The sequence below is a fragment of the Pristis pectinata genome, chromosome 5, assembly GCF_009764475.1.
Source record: "Pristis pectinata isolate sPriPec2 chromosome 5, sPriPec2.1.pri, whole genome shotgun sequence".
Taxonomy (NCBI): Eukaryota; Metazoa; Chordata; class Chondrichthyes; order Rhinopristiformes; family Pristidae; genus Pristis; species Pristis pectinata.
Window position 1 is genome coordinate 25,260,910 of NC_067409.1, and position 19,804 is coordinate 25,280,713.

At 40.2% G+C, this 19,804-nt stretch overlaps 1 protein-coding gene across 5 annotated transcripts in view; it reads left to right on the forward strand.

Annotated features, from left to right (window-relative positions):
• nrp1a (neuropilin 1a) overlaps positions 1-19,804 on the forward strand; it is a 163,493-nt gene that overhangs the window by 92,116 nt on the left and 51,573 nt on the right. For all 5 annotated transcript variants that reach the window (XM_052015684.1, XM_052015686.1, XM_052015683.1 and 2 more), the window contains exon 8: positions 13,246-13,401. In XM_052015684.1, the coding sequence (XP_051871644.1) occupies positions 13,246-13,401 (156 nt within the window). The remainder of the gene's footprint in view (positions 1-13,245; positions 13,402-19,804) is intronic.

The following is a 19,804-nucleotide window of genomic DNA, read 5'->3' on the forward strand; positions in this document are numbered from 1 at the left end:
ATGTAATTTTTTACAATCACAGTCACAAAACTGAGACCAATGAAAAATGCCATATAGCATGCTGTCATCAGTTCCATCATCTTTCTGTCTGTTTTAACCAGCAGAATTTGTGTCTGTCATGCTGAGAAATCGGTGCTGGGGATGGGTAACCCAGAATTAACATCAAGCTCCCCCCACCCCTCAGCTACTGGGAGAACCCTTTGACACTAATGATATCTGCACGTACTCTGCTCCAACTGTGTGACATTTTCCATATCACTGCTGGGGAAACATGGCTCTGTAGTGACAGTGCATGTGTACAGGCAAGGAGTACGTTTATGGGTTCATCACACACTGCAGTCAGTGCAATTTTGTGGAGGTGCTGACAAATCATCATATTCACCCCAATTCCATTGACCTTAATTCTACTATTTTGTTTTTATTTGATAAAGGGAAGACTTTGAATCCGTAACTATGAAATTGTCTTGAATTTAGAAAATAACAATAGCATGTGGATTTTAAAAATGCCAGTTGTGCTTAGCAAGCACCATAAGAATTTGTTTTGAAGTTGTAACAGGCACGGTAGGAGGGAGAAACTGATTGAATAAATTAGAAGGAGATCATTGGAAAAGATTGAGGAGTAAAGGGGGCAATTCTCAAAATTGAAAATAGGAAAAAGCAGATTGTTTCCAGGGTTAGGAATTAACGGAGAAATATCTTTGTTCGGAATGAGAATGAATAGATGGAAAGGTCATTGATGGAAAGGCAGATGAAGGAAAATGGAGACAGGTTTGATAACTAGGATTTACTGATGTGGATGATAAACAGTATGAACTAGTTAGGCTGATTGAGCTGTTTCCTCATTGTTACTTGGTGAAAGATTACACTGGTTATAGGGTAGTACTAATTTGATCTATTGGATAATTGGATACCTTTGCATCTTTACACATGCAATCCACATAGAAAGAGAGTGAAAAAAATTGTTCTTGCTAAGCAACATTTGAGTGACGCAGGACAGTAAACAGTTGCAGCAGTGAGGTTAAGACCTGAGGTGAGACTGACCAGATTTATTGCTGAGATTTGAATGCGATTATAAATAACGGAAGCCACTGTTATAACATGAAAGATTAAAAGTTAGGGATTTTTCCGAAGTAATTTGGGTAGTGAAGTGTAATTCAAAAGATGAAAGGATAAAACATGCCTTTGGAAAAGAAAATTATTTCCATTGGGAATTGTCAGACAGAAAATGTTTAACATTTTACAGACAAATGCAAATGTGTTACTGGGAAGTCTGTTGGTGTCCATATCCTTGCTACTCAAACTTCAGTACTTCAAAGCGCAGAATGAACAATATTCCAGAGGGCTCATCCCAAGTTTTGACCGTGACTGTGACACACAGCCATGGGGACCCCTGAAGGATGGTCTAAGCACTGCTAAAGCCACTTTCCTAGAGTTTACAAGAGTCTCGACCAGTCAGCCGGGAGAGACCCCTTGGAAATCATTTCCCCAAAAATCTTTGAGCATTTTTATTGATAGAGGTAACAGCAATCATCATATCACTGTTTGTGGCTTGGTCTCAGGATTTAACTTTTTAAAATTATAAATACAGTTGGAACAATTGATGTCTTCTGATGCCTCCTGAATTCACTTTCATTTCTGAAGTGCCAGGGCAACAGGACCAGGCAGCTGTTGGCTGATCCCGGAATTCAGCCTGGTCAGAATCTTCCCACTGGAGTGACAGCGGGCTTTTAAATCATTTTGCAACAGCTTTGGAGTCATAAATACTGCAATTATAAAGTGTGCACAGGCAGGCCATTTTTTTTTAAATCAAGTCAACTAATTTCACAGGACAAAATAAATGCATATCCATCTCAAAGAACAAAGAACCACAATGCTTCTAATGTAATAGCAGGCCTAATCCCCAGAACCAATCAGCTGTCAGGGTAAGAGGTCCCACATCTGTTTTTAGTCTAAGGTCTAATTCTGCTTTTTGTATTGACTTTATAATTTAGAGCTCCATTATTATTAATCTTATAGTAGAGGCCCAAGGAAGGATAGACATGAAATTCATTACTGAATTATGCTATATTGATTCTGATTAAAGGCCATTCTTGAAATGCCAGAGGATTAGCATTTCTTCGCTGTCAGTTGTTTATGCTGCATCTTGTAAAAAATACTTTTTTAATTTGTTATGTTCTTCTCAGTTGCAAACTTGTTCAAACCATGTGGCTTTGGAACTGCATTTTTCCACCTGGAGCCAAACTGATTTGAAGGAAAATCATCTTCTCGAAAAAAAAAATTGTTTGCTGAACTCTAGAAATAAAAACACCCAGAAATGATTGCAACACTTGTATTTTTGAAAAAAGAACTCTCATTTTTTGAACGTCAATGGCAAGACTTATATTGGTTACCCATTGCCATGAACTCAAGAAGATAGTCCCCCTTTCAAGTACGGTGGTCCATGCAGTGAAGGCTGCCAAGTGACAAGTGCCAGTACTTTGACCAAGTAACAATCCAACAACATGAAACCCCTCTTTTGATACTTTTCCCTAGTTCATTAGCAAAATGCCTCTTCACAAGTAGAGTGTGTCTTAATATTGAAAAGATGGGATCATGCTTGTTGTTAAGAAACAAGACTAGAGGCCATCGTTCTTGAATATTGATCTGGAGATGTGAATTAGAATCCCCTCATGGCAACTGCAAAATTTAGAATTGAATAATTCAATAAATCTGGATACCTTTTAAAGCAAATTACAGTAACTGTAACCATTACTTAATAAAAACGTCCGATTCACTGATTTCCTACAGGGAAAGAATTCTGCCATCTGATCCCAGTCTGTTCTATATGTGACTCCAACGTGGTTCACTCTTAACTGCTTCCTCAGTTCAGAGGCAGTTAGAGATGGACAATAAACATCGGCATTGCCAGTTACATCCACATCTTGTGAATGAACATAATATAAAGCACATCCAAATCATTTCCTTTCATCCAGAACAACCTGAAAGAATTCACTTTCCTTTCATCAGCCTGCCTGTATATCTGTACAGCTCTAAGTGGCAGCAACAAATGCAATCCCCTGTTTCAAGTAGTGCTTAGAAATGCATCTATGTTGTATAGCTTCAAAGGGTGGTTGTTGTTGCTAGGTGAAAGATACTGATCGTGCATTGATCAGAAGGAACACGACCTTTGCTAATGGTGTAGGTAGCATTGTGAGATCAAAGTAGTATGAATCTACTCCTCGCTATTTGCCCTAACTAGTTTTTGAATTCGGATATCTCTACACATAGACAAGTTGTGCTTTAATCTAAAAACTAATTAGAATATTACTTTTTATTCATTTTTTAAAAATCCATACCTTTCATGAGCTCCAAGAGAACCATTAGAGTTCTCAGCGAGCCAGACCTGCCATCTGCTGAACTCTCTATAAACTAGCTTACAAAAAAGCTCTCAATTAATACGTGACAGGGACCTAACAATTGTCTTAGGTGGCCAACTGAAGTGCCTGCAAACCTGCCTCACAGGTACTGATTGGCTGCGGAGGTTTGTGCCCCCAAATTAGATCGTTTTTGATTTATTTTGTTTATTATGGGTTCTTCTGTACTGTACTGAGTATCACTGAGACTCATTCACTCACTTAGGCATGGAGCATCAATTAAGCACAATTGTTCATTATGGAGTCGTAGAAAACTTACAGCAGAGAAGGATTCAATTCAGCTCATTGTGTCTTCTGATCAAAAAAACCCATCCTCCAGCACAGGTCCAAAGCCCTGCTGCTTGCTGCTCTACAAGTACACATTCAACTACTTTTAAATGTAATGAAGGTTTCTGCCTCAACCACCTCTTCAGACAATGTGTTCCCAGTCCTGCTATACTCTGTGTGAAAAGAATTTCCTTATTCCCCTGTAATCCCTCTGCCAATTGCTTTAATCTGTGGTCCCTGGCTTTTGCTTCCTCTAGGCCCTTCGTAATTTTATACACCTCAGTTCAATTTCCCCTCAGCCTCCATTGCTTCAGCCTATCCAATTTTTCTTCATAACAAAAATGTTCCAGTCCTGACAACATCCTCATAAATCTACTCTGCACCCTATTCAGTGTAACCACATCTTTCTTGTAATGTGGTGACCAGAACCGTACTCAGTACTCTAACAGTTTAAGGTGGCAGTTAGAAGTTGTGAGCAAGTTACACAATGCTATAATCATTAACCAGGTGGCATAACCACTGATATTGTGGTGACCCCATCATTCTTGACACAGGTCTGTTGTAAGTTTGTATGTTTACTTGCACTACAATGTATAACCATGTAAATCTGCTTACATGCAAGAACTTTTATACACAATAACTCATTATTGTTTCCCTGTACTCTGGAGACCCTTTCATGATATCCCTTTGCCCTACTTCTCTACTATACTCTGGAATGTCCTGTAGATCTGCATCATGATGTACTGAGTGACAGACTCTCTTGTCTCTTTGGACACTTCTGGTGAAACCTGCACACCCAAAGCATTCATTTGACGGACTTCTGTGCTCTCTGTTCTCTGATGTTTACTCATCTTTTCTGACTCTGGTACTTACTGTGTCAGCCTCATTTTAGACTTTGTATTCCGTGCAGCTACCAGACCTTGGTTGCAGTTCAAAGTCAAAGTCAGAGTTTATTGTCATATGCACAAGTATGTGTATGCATGTGCAATGAAAAACCTACTAGCAGCAGCATCACAGGCACATAGTATCAGATGCACAATATTCACAAGAAAAACATAAATTAAACAACTATTTTATACTGATTAGTTATACTGCATTTGCTCCAGTTTAGCTGAATTTGGAGATTGCCCCCTTCCTTTCTGTGTCTCCAAACTTGACCAAGTCCAAGAGGACCTTACTGAGAAGTTCCATTCTGATGTCACAGACGATAACTCCATTTGTATAATACAGCTTGTTTATCCCAGCTACAAAGTCCCAGACTGAGTTTCCTGATAAGGATTACTCAATGGCTTTGTGTCGTCACACTGTTGTGTTGGCACCATCGGTTTTGATTCCAGGTCACACCATATTGTACCTCTCATTAAACAAACGTACAGTTCTTGAATGGTTTTCACACTATCAGTGCTGTTCTTATGGTCATACCCTAATCTGGACTGACTCAAGGCTTTGCTTCTAACCCATCCAGAGACCCTAGTCTTTGCTTTCACCATTGACTGCTTGGGCTTCTGCTATTTTTCCTCCCTACTGTGCCAAATGAAAGGCAAAGCTAGATCTTCTGGAGGGAAGGACCTTTGCACAAACTTTGCACAAACTATCTTTCCTTGCTTTAGCATATGTTGATTTTGAATATATTAGCCTCAAGTGTTCTACCAGTCCCTGCTCAACACTATTGGTGTCTGGGTGCAGACTACCCTCATTAAGGGTGCCATCTTCGGCTATGCTCCATCTCATTTTTCCCAGTGTTTGCAACACTTTCTGTGTTTGCAGCACTTTCCCCAGTGTTGCAACAAATCTCCTGGAGTTTGCAACATTCCTCATGTTTATAGTGCTTCTCGTGGTGTTTGCAACACTTCTTCCTGATATTTGCAGCTCTTTTCTTACTGACTGTATACAGTTTCATCAGACATTAGAACATAACAGTTAATCATTTCAGTATTTAAAATAATGTGGTTGTAGGATGGAAAAAAGTGTGATAACTTACAGACTATTTATTGCATTTTTTATATCCTCTATTACCATGTCTGCTTGGATAAATGAATGACAACTTGTAGATCTTAGAGCAAGACTAAATTATCAACATGCATTTGAATGAACGAACAAAAGTGGAAGCACACGATTGAAAGATTCTAAAAGTGGGAAATTACATTCAAAATGTAATTAAGTGTGTGTATCCGAGGATTTCTGTCGGAAAAGCTATTCTATTGTATAAATGCAGGTGTTGACTCAGAATTAAACAGCAACAATTGTAAGAAGGAAAAAAGAAATTAAAGAAGTCAGGTGGAGTTCAATCCAGAGAAGTGTGAGGTGGTACACTTTGGAAGGACAAACTCCAAGGCGGAGTACAAAGTTAATGGCAAGATTCTGGGTAGTGTGGAGGAGCAGAGGGATCTGGGGGTTCATATCCACAGATCCCTGAAAGTTGCCTCACAGGTGGATAGGGTAGTTAAAAAAGCTTATGGGATGTTAGCATTCATAAGTCGTGGGATCGAGTTTAAGAGTCGCAAGGTAATGATGCAGCTCTACAAAACTCTGGTTAGACCACACTTAGAGTACTGTGTCCATTTCTGGTCGCCTCATTATGGGAAGAATGTGGGAGCATTGGAAAGGGTGCAGAGGAGACTTACCAGGATGGTGCCTGGTTTAGAGAGTATGGATTATGAGGAGAGACTAAGGGAGCTAGGGCTTTACTCTTTGGAGAGAAGGAGGATGAGAGGAGACATGATAGACGTACAAAATATTAAGAGGAATAGATAGACAGCCAGCGCCTCTTTCCCAGGGCACCAATGCTCAATACGAGAGGGCATGGCTTTAAAGTAATGGGTAGGAAGTTCAAGGGAGATATCAGAGGAAGGTTTTTTACCCAGAGAGTGGTTGGGGCATGGAATGCGCTTCCTGGGGTGCTGATGGAGGCAGGTACATTGGTCAAATTCAAGAGATTGCTAGATAAGCTTATGGAGGAATTTAAAATAGAAGGATATGTGGGAGGAAGGGGTTAGATAGTCTTCGGCAAGGTTTAAAGGTCAGCACAACATTGTAGGCCGAAGGGCCTGCATTGTACTGTAATGTTCTATGATTCTATGATTCTCTCAGCGTTTGCATCACTTCTGCTGGAGTTTGAAACAATTCTCCTGTTTGTAACACTCCTGGTGTTTGCAACACTTCCTCCTGAAGTTTCCAACATTTCTTCCAGTGTTTGCAAAATTTCTCATGGAGTTGACACTACTTCTCCTAATATTTGCACTTTTCCTGATACTTGCAACACTTCTCCCAGAGTTTGCAACATTTCTCCTGGAGTTTACAACACTTTCCAGGAGTTTGCAACACTTCTCCCTGTATTTGCAACATCTCTCTTATTATTTGCAACATTTCTCCTGGTGTTTCCAACACTTCTGGTGTTTGCAAAACCCATTACTAATGTTTGCAACACTTGTCAGTGTTGTTTGCAACACTTTTCCCCAATGTTTGCATCTCTTCTCCCCATTATTGACAAACTTCACTCTGGAATTTTCAACACTTCTTCCGGTGTTGACAACACTACTTCCTAATGTTAGAAATGTTTCTCCCAGTGTTTGCAGCACTTCTCCTGGTACTTGCAACACTTCTCCCTGTGTTTGCAACACTTCTCCTGGTACTTGCCGCACTTTTCCCTGTGTTTGCAAAAGTTCTCCCAGTGTTTGCAACCCTTCTCCCTGTGTATGTAACACTTCTCCCAGTGTTTGCGACACTTCTCCCAGTGTTTGCGACACTTCTCCCTGTGTATGTAACACTTCTCCCAGTGTTTGCAACACTTCTCCCAGTGTTTGCAACACTTCTCCCTGTGTATGCAACACTTCTCCCTGTGTTTGCAACACTTCTCCCTGTGTATGCAACACTTCTCCCTGTGTTTGCAACACTTCTCCCTGTGTATGCAACACTTCTCCCTGTGTTTGCAGCACTTCTCCCTGTGTTTGCAACACTTCTCCCTGTGTATGCAACACTTCTCCCAGTGTTTGCAACACTTCTCCCTGTGTTTGCAACACTTCTCCCTGTGTTTGCAACACTTCTCCCAATGTATGTAACACTGACACTGATGTTTGCAACTCTTTTCCCTGATGTTTGCAAAACTTCTCCCTGGTGTTTGCAAAACTTCTCCCTGGTGTTTGCAACACTTCTCCCCACTTTTACAGCACTTAACTGGAGTCTGTTGTAATAAAACATGGCTTGACATTGGTGGGACTTGCCAATATTATGCCTGTGACATCTCACCCGATTGCAAGCCGTCTGCTGCAGCATCCACACTCATTACTATGTCCAATCCATTTATATGAATGGTAGTCTTAAATCACTGCAGCCTACAATTATGTCACCAGCAGTGGTGTAGATGATGTTCTACCTGCATTCCTCTTTGTCATTGTTAACTTCAGTGGTATTTGGATAACTCTTTGTCTGTATTTGATAGGCTTATTTCTCCGCAATGTTTCAGCCATGTTCTGTTTCCTTTTGAAACTTAGTGCCAGATTTTAAATTTTCTTACAATTACAATGTAGGCTGCTTTAGATGGACAGATAGAAGCTACCTGGTATCCCTGACATTGGTAATGGACCTTTGTCCCTTTGCAATCATGTGCCCCATTGTTTTCGCACCTCTTGGGTTTCTGTGGTTAGCCGGCATCAAGCCGAAACTACCCTTAATGCCCAATGGTCCAGGACTTGATGGAGAAGATGTGGCTAATACTGCCACTACTGCCTGCACATCTGCACCTTGAGCTGCCAAAACTCCTTCACATTTCCTTTACTTAACAATTCTCTTTGCTTTTTCAAAAGTATTGACTTGTGTGTTTGAAAACTTTGGCCTGTATTTGCTCATCAATTCAACCACAGATTAATTCGTTCTCCAAAGCTATGAGCAAGAATGTTTCAAAATTATACCGCCTTACTACGTCCTTCAGACCAAAATTGTAATCCCCAGTTCCCTCCTTGAGTATCTGATTCTGAGCACCAAAATTATAATTTCAAAATATTTTGATCAATGCTGAGTTGAAATGCACTTTTAGCAACCCAATAATCTCATCGAATGGTTTATTCTTTTGAAAAATTGGTGCCAACCAGTTTTCTAGTAGTGCATAAATATCGGAGCCTATCTCTACCAATTAAATGCCTCCAGATCCCGGCACTTTGTTCTCTAACAGTGTCACCTATGGCCTCTACAATGCTATCAGCCCTAAGAAACATGGCTAAATGCTCCAAGTAAATGCAAACACCCCTAGCATTTTATCATAGATTCCATTTGTGGCATTTCTGCCATCTCTTTCTTGGCTCCGTTTTGTGTGTGTTAATCATATAACATTTTTGAGGACTATCTCCTGGTTCCTGATGCCTTTTGCAAATTTGCAAACCCTCCTACTTTTATTGTCTACATTTTGGGACTTCCACATCTCCCAATCTAGTCACCAAAGTTGTGGATTCTTCTGAACAGGTCTGAAAAAAAGCATCACTTTCACCTTCAATCACTCACACAGGCAGGGAACATCAGGTAAAACACTCTGGCAGTCAGTCTTCAACCAAAGCTGTTAGCATGGTACAGCAACATTTCAATGACTGATCAGGTGATATCGTAATTTAGGTCAGAGCAATCCCACCATCCTTAAATTAATAGTTACCCTTGCCGCTTTTAGACATGCACCACAATTCTGAAACCAGGCATAATAAGGATCACTTTCTACCTCAATGTGTTTAAAACTCTCTATTTTTAAGTATCTCATTACAAACCAATTCAATATTCTTTCAACTGCAAATTCTCGAAGTAACTGCTCCCTTTCTTTAGATAAAAGTTATTTAAACATCTTCAAACGTCAATTGGAAACTTACGATAAGTGGAAAAGGAAGACTGATGTTAGAGTTTGATATCTGATAGCTTCTATTTCTAGGTTGCTCAAAAGGGATGTTGAATCTTTAAAAGGCATGTAAGATGAGCTAAGGACTTTGGAGGAATTCCATACAGCTGGAACACTTTCCATAGAGTGGGATGCTGGAAGTTTGCGGAAATCCCACATTGATTTATTCTGACATCCAGATGAATCTTATTTCACCACAATAGCTGATTCTTGAATAGAATAAGACTTTCCTCATCAGACTTTATCCCTCCACATTATTTCCCAGGCAGTTTTACTCCTACACTGGCTCTGGCAGGCACTTGTGAATTCAATCCTAAGAGGGTTAATTCTGCAAGTCAGGCACCCTGCTATCTTTATTTCCATCTCCCCTGGGTCCCCACGCATTGTTTTCACTGAGCAAAGGCCCACATTCACTTCCCTTGCATGCACCAAGCTACTTTCAGTTGTTTGCTGGGAAGTGCACAAAAACAGACTTGTTGGCATGCTCACTAATTTTCTATCTTTTCAATAACCAAATGCCTGGCCTCAAGTTCAAAGCTTTAAGTATCCTGTGGGATCGCAGATCTTGGTCTCAACACAAAATTTGTGGAATAGTGTGATGCTTTGGTGAAATTTACACACAACCAAGACGTGATGAAATGCAGAACATGCCAATTGTCCTAAAATGTTGTATGATTAGGTTCCAACATAGATTACGAGATGCTGGAACAATTTGGTTTGCATTTCTATTGTTTGAAAAAAATAATTCCAAGAAGTTTTTGTCTTTTTGGTTCAGTAATATAAAGGTAAATATGTCATAATATATTCATTTAGCCCTCCCTGGTGAAAACGCTCAATAGTCTGTTAACATTGGTTTATTCTTGTCACGTGTACTGAGATACAGTGAAAACCTTTTGTTTTACATGCCATCCAGACAGATCATGCCATGCATAAGTACATCAAGGCAGTAAAAAGAAAACATAATGCAGAATATAGTGCTACAGTTACAGAGAAAGTGCAGTGCAGGTAGACTGTTTTAATCCCAGATAGAGAAATTTGAAGTCAAAACCCAAACATTCGACTGTATCTGGTTTACTTTACCATCAGTTGAACCATTTGATGGAATGTAATATGGCATTTTAAAAATGCAGTTTTTGAAGTGCTCACATAGATAAAGGATTTTGGAGAAAATGGACAGAAATAAAGAAGTAGGTAGTTAAAAAGGCTTCATGATTATGGAATCAAAAACTCACACAGCACAAAAGGAGATCATTCAGCCCACATGACTATGCCAGCTCTTTCAAAGAGCTGAGCAATTGATCCCGTTTCTCTGTTCCTTCCCCATAGCTCTGTAAATGTTTCCTTTTCAAATATATTGAGAGTTATTCCCCAACCTGCTTCTTCAATTTATTCAGGCAGTGTATTCCAAATCAGACCTACTTGGTGTGTAAAGAAAATCCTATCCAGTTTCCCCTTTGTTTATTTTGTTGGTCAGTGAACTGCCAGCATTACCTGCATAAATGCCAGAGAGTTTGAAACCTCGATGCTTAAAGATTGGAACACACAAGTCCTGAAGTTGCAGAGAGATTCCTGCCAATGAATCTGTCACTATGCTTCACTGCTGGACACCACATGGAGTTCAACTGTGACAAACTTGCTGAAATTCCATGGGATTTATGCTGGAAAATCTGCCGTTAGGCTCTTGGAGGGTCCTTGAGTTTATTTATTCAACAACGTTTTTGAATGCTTCTGAATGTTGTGGACTGTTGGACCACAACCAAGCATGGCAACACTGCTTGCACAAGAACATGCAGCAGCTTAAAGAGATGCCTATCAGCATCTTCTTTGGTTAATTAGGTGCTGGGAACAAAGTGCAGTTTTGTTGACAATATTCACACCCCAAATGCAAAAGAGAGAGGTTCTTTATTTAAAGCTGCAGTAGAGATTTACAGGCCATGATGTAAAAACTGTGGAGATATGGCTCCAGCTGTGTGAACAAGGTTGTAATGTCTCCCTGAATGGTTACGCAGCATGGAGTCCTCAAACTCCTACTAATGTGATAAGACCCCTTTAACACTTTAATCCACACACTGGATGTATGGCTTGTTCCTTATTATATGGTCATTAAGTGGAGGAGCCTTGAGGACAAAGTGCCCATGCAACTCCTGTTGCATTTTGGAACTGCAGAGAGGGGTCAGGAAGCCGAAGGGGTTTCTGTGACCTGTTCATCCATACACCCAGCTGAAAAAATAATACATTTGTTCATTTGGCTGAGGTTATTAAGAGTTAACAATACAGAAAAGTAATGCAGGCAACGTTAAAAGAGGTGTATTGCTTTAATTGATTTCAATCTTGTTTTTGGAGTTCCTTTTTTAAATTTTCAAACATATCTTTGAAAATAAATGTAATAGGCAGATTGGATTTTTCTGCAATCATTCATGAAACTAATGGAGTCCAGCTCCATATACAGTGACTATATAAAAGCAAACCACTGTGCATAGTCATTAGATTAAAGCTCAGTCCCCACTGTGCAAAGGTGATGGATTATCCATTTGTCCTAACCACAAATAACTTTATTACCTCTAGTTACTTAGTTCTTAAAATCAGTTTCCCTGCTGTACAAAAGTTGAAGTCCGAAGAAAACATCTCTGGTCTTGTTGACCAGCCTGTGTGCTCTCATAAGGTCCGGTTGGTTACCAATATGTTACATCCTGAACCCTGCAAAGGGAAGGAATTGGTAGCATTTATGTTTGATTTCCCTTGTATGTGAATCCAAATCATGACCAGATGTGTGCCTCACAGAGCCCTCCAGCAGTAAGTCTCCCACTCAGCTCCTTCTAAGGGCAAATTTCAATTGCACTTTCTTACCACTATTTTAATTTCACATCAAATTGTATGTTCAGAATTTCTCAGTCACAAGTGAACCATAATGCAGAGGAGACGGTGAATGAAAATAAACAATAACTAAACAATACTCTTCCATCAAAATACTGATGCCTCCTGAAAGGCAACTTGGGAGCTGTAACTGTTGAACTCGAGGTGTTGTTGATGCAACATGGCATGTTTCGGCATTCTAATGTGTGTTTAATGTTTCCCATTCACTTACATAACCACATTTCTTCATATTCCTCTTCCTCTCATCCCAAGCTGATCAGAAGTAGACTTCTCTGTAACTTTTGTTATTTTCTATTTTTCTTATCTGCTTCAAAGAAAGATGTGAACTTCGATTACTTCAGCAGCGGCTATCTGTCCAGCCTTTTGGAATGTGTCTTTCATTTTGAGTTCATGAACTGCTGCAACTTTAGTTGAACCAGATAACTGAGCCAAACTCCAGCTGCAATTCCTGAGTGACCTCTTTGCATAAGTAATCCAGGAAGATTTAGTCTACAGCACATTGATGTCAGCTATGGAAAAAGGGCTTGAAGCACCCACATATCTGACAATCAAGCTAACAACTTACAAATAAATTGATGCAGGGTGTCCCGTGAATGAATTGTTCCATTAAAAAAGCACAAAATGGATACAGACGTTGTACCAGAGCTTGCTTTAGGCCAGATAGTAACAAACATCCATCAAGAGGTAATCTTATTTTGTAATCTAAATTTCATTTGACGACTTGGTCCCATGCTTTCCACGCTAGGTAGCTGGTATTAAGGCATGATAAAATAAATTATAAACATTCCTAGCAAGCTCTGTGTGTTTTTAATCCTGCAGGTAGACTTGGGATTCCTACAGCACGTCTCTGCAATAGCAACACAGGGCGCTGTCTCCAAAGAAACCCAGCGGGTGTATTTCATCCGGACGTATAAAGTTGATGTGAGTTCTAATGGTGAAGACTGGATCACTGTGAAAGAAAAAAATAAGCAAAAGGTAAGACATTGGAATGAAATATCTCTCACATTAACTCTTTTCCTCTCTCTCCCCAGATGCTATTGAAATTTCCTGCATTTTTATGTTTTTATTATCTTTTACTTCAAACGCGTTCATAACATTCTTTCTTGGAAAATAAATGTCTGGTAAATATTGGTGCAATGTAACACTCTGGCTGCCCTTCGACTTTTAATTTAAAATGAACAGGTGGCAAAGTGGTGCAGCAGTTAGTGCTGCTGCCTCACACCACAGAGTCTCAGGTTCAATTCTGACCTCAGCTGCTGACTGTATGGAGTTTGCATGTTCTCTAAGTGGGTTTCTCCTGAGTGCTCTGGTTTCCTGCTCTCAAAGACATGCTGGTAGGTTAATTGTCTACTGTAATTACCCTGAGTGCAGGTAAATGGCAAACTTGTCAAAGGGAATTTGATGAGCATTTGAGGGAGAACAAATTGTTCTCCCTCAAATGCACGGTAAATGCGCAGCAGGCACGGTAGTGTAGTGGTTAGCGTAACGCTTTTACAGAACCAGCAACCTGGGTTCAATTTGGGCCACTGTCTGTGAGGAGTTTGTACGTTCTCCCCATGTCTGCATGGGTTTCCTCCGGGTGCTCAGGTTTCCTCCCACATTGCTAAGACGTATGGGTTAGGAAGTTGTGGGTATGCTATGTTGGCGCCGGAAGCGTGGCGACACCTGCAGGCTGCCCCCAGAACATTCTACACAAAAGGTGCATTTCACTGTGTGTTTCGATGTACATGTGATTAATAAAGATATCTGATCTGATCTGATCTGATCTGAATTGCAGGAGTAGAGGAAAATAAGGAGAGGGGATTGGGACTGATGGGATTTGTCTGCTGTGGGAGCTGGTATGGAGCCAAAGGGCTGAATGGCCTTCTGTGTGGTAATAAATAGGTGAGCATTCATTCACCCACATCTGTGAAGGTAGCATATATTACTGGTGCTGAAGTAAAGTGCTTCCTCAGAGATAGAAATCTTGCTGTAAGCCAAAGCTGATTGGATGGAATTCTCTAGAATCCCACATTGTAAACAATAACAACTTCAATTTACATAGCATTTTAAAATAGCAAAGACGTCTCGGGATGCTCCGCAGAGCTGATGTCAAACAAAGAAATTGACGGTGGATCACATAGGGTTATGTGAAACATGAGGGCAAATGGCCAAAGATATGGTCAGAGCAGTGGGCTTGCAGCAGCACGTTAAAGAGAGATTGGAGGCAAAGAGGTGAAAAGATTATGGAGGAAATTCAAAGGCTTAGAGATTAGGCAACTGATGCATGCAGTATAAGGGGACGTGCTGAGGGATGCACTGAGGCTCAGTGCAGCCGTAGCAAAGGACTTCAGTCTATGTCCTGCCGCCACTGGACACTGAGGGTTTGGCCCTGTGTAACAGGCTCTCAAACACATCACGGGTGCATTGTTTAAGGAGGAAATGTGAATGGAGTTGATGCTTTGGAAGAGAATGTATTGAATTGATGATACAATGAATGAAAGATGCATACTGATTGTATTACTGTGATCATATTATGAATAAAGTACATTTTTGAAATGAAAATATTACATTTGGTGAGTTGCAAGGCTAGAATGCAATGAGTACTGAAATCTCATAGAGCTGGAGGAGATTATAGGGATGGGGAGAAGGGAGACCATGGAAGGACGAGAATTTAGAAATTGAGGCAGAAAGCATTCAAGCAATTTTTTGATTAATGGTTCATGAAGAAGTGACTTGCATGAAGTTAGGGGATTAGATGACCCTTCCATCCAACCTCTTGCACATACTGAGCATGACAATTACCCATAAATGAGCAAATTATAATTTTACTACTAATAGCTCTTGTATCCCATTAATTGTGAAATATGAGGTAAATGGAAATATATATAATTCTGTAGAGATCGTAATTGAAATAAAATGAAAACATAACATGCATTGTCAGGCAAGAACCTCCCAATAAGCAGGAATGAGTAGCCTACACTTTTCTATTGTTATATTTGATCTATTTCCTTCAGTGGACCATTAGCGAGGTCAGTATTTTTAATGGGGGCAGAGTGAAGTGGTGCATACGTCAGTCATCTGTACCTATTAAGCTTGTTCTTGCTCTTTTCTGCACTCTTCCATTATTCTGTAAAGGCTACACCCACAAAATCATTTTTAACTTTTGTTTGTCCCCTTGAGTTGGAACTAATTGCATTTGAACTAATTGCATTTAAACTTCTGCAAATACTTAAACCAGAGATTCAATCCTTCACTCCTCAGGGTGATCAATAATTAGACTCTGAATGAATTTCAAGTTGAACTCAAAATTATATTCAGAAACCCTAAATCCTGACATCAACTGCAGGACTGATTTTAATTGCTGATGTTCTCAATTATCCAGTCTTTTCCACCAGCCGATCAATTCAAATGCCTTCAGCTGCCAAGTTGCTTCCTCTGGAATTCTCTCCTTAAGCCAGTGTGGCACATTATCTCTCTCTCTCCTTTTGTAAAATGCTCCTTAAACTTTACTCTTTGACTTAGCGACTGGTTGCCCTCCGATGTTTAGCGTGGTGACAAAATGTGTCTGAGTGATTCCATTATGAGGAGGGACTGGATAGGCTGGGTTTGTCTTCCCTGAGTGGAGGAGGCTGAGGGTGATCTTGATGGAGGTGTATAAAATTATGAGATAGAGTGCTTATTAGGAAACTTTGCCCATAGCAGATGCAGCTAAAAACTTGGGCACACATCTAAGGAAGGGCTAAATTGGTAAATTGGTTTGTTATTGTCACTTGTACTGAGCTACAGTGAAAAACATTGTTTTGCATGCCATCCATACAGATCATTTCATCACATCAGTGCATTGAGGTAGTACAAGAGGTTTAGAGGAGTACTGAGGAAGAACTTCCTCACCCAGACAGTAGTTGTAATCCGAAATGCACAGTGTAAGTGGGTGGTGGGGACCAGTACTCCCATAACATTTAAGAAGTATGTAGATGAGCACATGAATCACCAATGCATAGAAGGCCAAGGACCAACAGCTGATAAATAGGATTGGTATAGATAGGTTGGCAAGGACAGGGAGGGTCTAAGGGCCTGTCTCTATGCTGTATGACTCCATGACATATGGGGCTTTTGCAAAAACGATGGCTTAATTGTAAGCAGTCACACCTCTGAGTTAGAAGGTTAGTAGGTTCAAGACTCACTCCAACAACTTGAACGCAAAAAAATCTAGGCTGATACAGCGGAGCAGCCCTGAGGGAGTATTGTACAATTGGAGGTACAATTCTTTAAATGCAATGTCCTGCCAAATAAAAAGTTGTGTGGAACTGTTTTGAAGAAGGGCTGGGATTTATTCCTGGTGTACTGGCCAGTATTTATCTCTCGACTAACATCAGAGAAATGGTGTAATGTGGAAACCTGCTGTGCACAAATTGACTGATGCATTCCGTACATTATGACAATGAGCATACTCATTGGCTGTAAACTCCTCTGTGAACTATGAAAAATGTGATATAAATCCAAATTCTTTCCACTGAAACACCTGATGTTTTCAGTATATGTTGTCTACAGATGACAACACAAGCAGTAAACATTAAGAAGGTGAGGCAAAGGCTCTTGACCTTAGGATTCATGTCAATACTCATAACGTATAAATCTAAGCACCACGGAGATCTTAGCATTTTGCCTGAGATGTGCCTTCTTAAACAGCCAATGACTGCCACATCAGGAAAATATTGGCTGGTTCCTGAATTTGCGGGTGTACCTTCAATAAAAGGCCTTGCTGGCAACTTGAGAATCCTAAAAGGTAAATTTAAAAATACCTTTAGTTCTTCGGGCATCATGTGCCCAACGTGACACCAAGATGCCCTACCTTCCAATCTTCACCCCACAACCCTCCAGTTGCAGTCCCAGTGCACAAATTCACCATTCTCACTCCTGACTTCCCAATTGGCCACAGCCCATGACAGAGGCCCCACAATCCACCAACCCGGCCACTTACCACATCACTATTAACCTCCCACTTTCCCACCCAACCCTTCCCAGATCACCTTTCCCCTCACCCTTACACTTCCCTGACCTCGAGCCCCTATCCATTCACTTTCCTGATGTCCACCCACAATCCCAGTCCTGAGCTTACAATCCTCTCTTCCACTCTGCAGGCGTGATCTTGCCTGCCAAAGTCAAAGTCGAGTTTATTGTCATATGCACAAGTACACGTATGCACAGGTGCAGTGGAAAACTCACTTGCAGCAGCATCACAGGCACATAGCATCAGATACACACCATTCACAGGATAAGCATAAATTATACATAAATTATACAAGAATTATTTAATCAGTCCCTTCACTACCTGGGGCATGTACTTGGTTGAACTACCCAATTCCAGGACCCAGTCCTCCAGCATTAGCCATAGGCCTCTCTCTCTTCACACACCAACTCCCCAACTCAGCTTTACAACTGCATTTCACCCTTTCAGTAGCACTCAAGTCCTGCTACTGAAATTTGCACCAATGTAGCCCACAACCAGAATGGTTGTTCATGTATCATTGCTACAACCATCAAGCGCACTCGGTACAGTGGACTGGGATTTCAATTTCAAGGCCTTTTCTTTTACTGATCAAAGATGTAGCACCATTTTATCACAGCTCTTCCCTAGCATGGAGATTAGATCAAACAAGTCTGATCCTTTAGTGGTAGTATATTGGCCTTTGGGCTTCTCAGTGCCCAATTAATTTAAAGTCCAGCTGTTGTTGGCTGGGTGTGGGACATGGATGTTGGGCAATCAAGGAAGAACTTCACAAGTTTAAACATATATTTCAAAAAGACTGCTGGAGCTGCAGTTTTGTTTACTCTAGAGATAAGGATATAGATATGTCATAAGTTTACACAAAAAAATTATTTAATTTGTCAGGATGTTATTACCAATGTAATTTTCCCTTAAAAGTGTGGGTATAAAATGACTGGCTCATTGATGGGCACTGGAAGGTTATTATTACTTTGAGTGGAAGTCAACGATTAACGTTTGCAGTGGAGAACCGAATCAATTTAATGCACTCTTCCTTGCCACAGACCAGGATCCATCAGATTACTATAAACGAGCAGATAACGATATTAACAGAGAAGATTTATTAAAGAACAGGCTGCTGACTTAAACCTGATTACATCTCTGCAATGTATACCTGGATTTGACAGTTGTTGATATGAGTTCAGGGGTACCTAATGCACTCACATGACCCCCTCCTCTGGTTGCTGTTTCAACAGATGTATTAACATATTTAAAATTATCTCCAAATCTGAATAATTAAGCCACTCATTCTTTAACATTCTTTAACATGAGTTTATTCATTCTTTTGAAAGAATAAACTCATGCCACCTGTAATGTCTTAAATATAAGAAAATGGATGGTGGTCTCAGCTGAAAATTTCTATCATAGAATGATAGGCAGAATGAATCCTAAAAGAGTTTAAGAAGTCATGTTGCATATTCTCAGGTATTAATAGCTTTCATGTAAAGCTCAAAATCGCTTTTCGTGTGAGAAGACTCAGAGGGACCTATTTAATCAATTTAAATTATTTTCAAACATGTCAACATTAAATGGTAATTGTTTCAAACAATCCCTGAGCACAGCAATTTGCTGTGAAGTACATGTGCCATTTTTATTCTGCTGTCTGTCGGGAAACATGGAACTACTGTATTTCTGCTATTTCACTGTTGGTTGAGGAAGTGACGTGAACAAGAAAGTTTGAGAACTCTCTGTGCCTCTTTGAACAGTGGGGTCTTCCTCACAAAGAGGCAAGTGGAACCTTGGCTAAATATCTCTTTCAAAGGCAGCGCCCTAACACATCCTCTCCTTCACACTGCATTGAAATATTGGCCTGCGTTACAAACTGAATTCCTGTGATTTGGCTTAAAACCAAAACCTTCTAAATTCCCAGTGGAGATTTTGATCACCCACTTGATGAGCCAACCAACACAGAGTTAACTAATCTTTGAAAAAGTAACTTGAATGAACAAGTCTGTCTGCAGTAATGTTTTTGTCTTCATTACTTGAGCAACAATCTAATGGAGTGAATCTCCTGGCCATTCTGGAACCGAATTTTCATTGTAATAAAATCCAGACATTAATTGCCCATCCCTAGATGAGGAGTGTCTTGGTTGAACAATCTGGAGTCAATCAGACATGGAATGAGGTTGGGGACACAAGTGTAAGGGTGGCAGGTTTCAATTCCTGAACATCATTTGTGAACTAATTGGGCCCTTGCCACAGTTTAACAGCTGTATGGTCACTCTTAAATAATGTTAGATTTTTAATTTCTTTTTCTTTGTAAATCAAATTCTCAAACAGAACTCAGATTCCTTTGTCCAGGTTTCTAGATTGGAACTGGTCCAGTAACATAACTATAATGCTACCTTA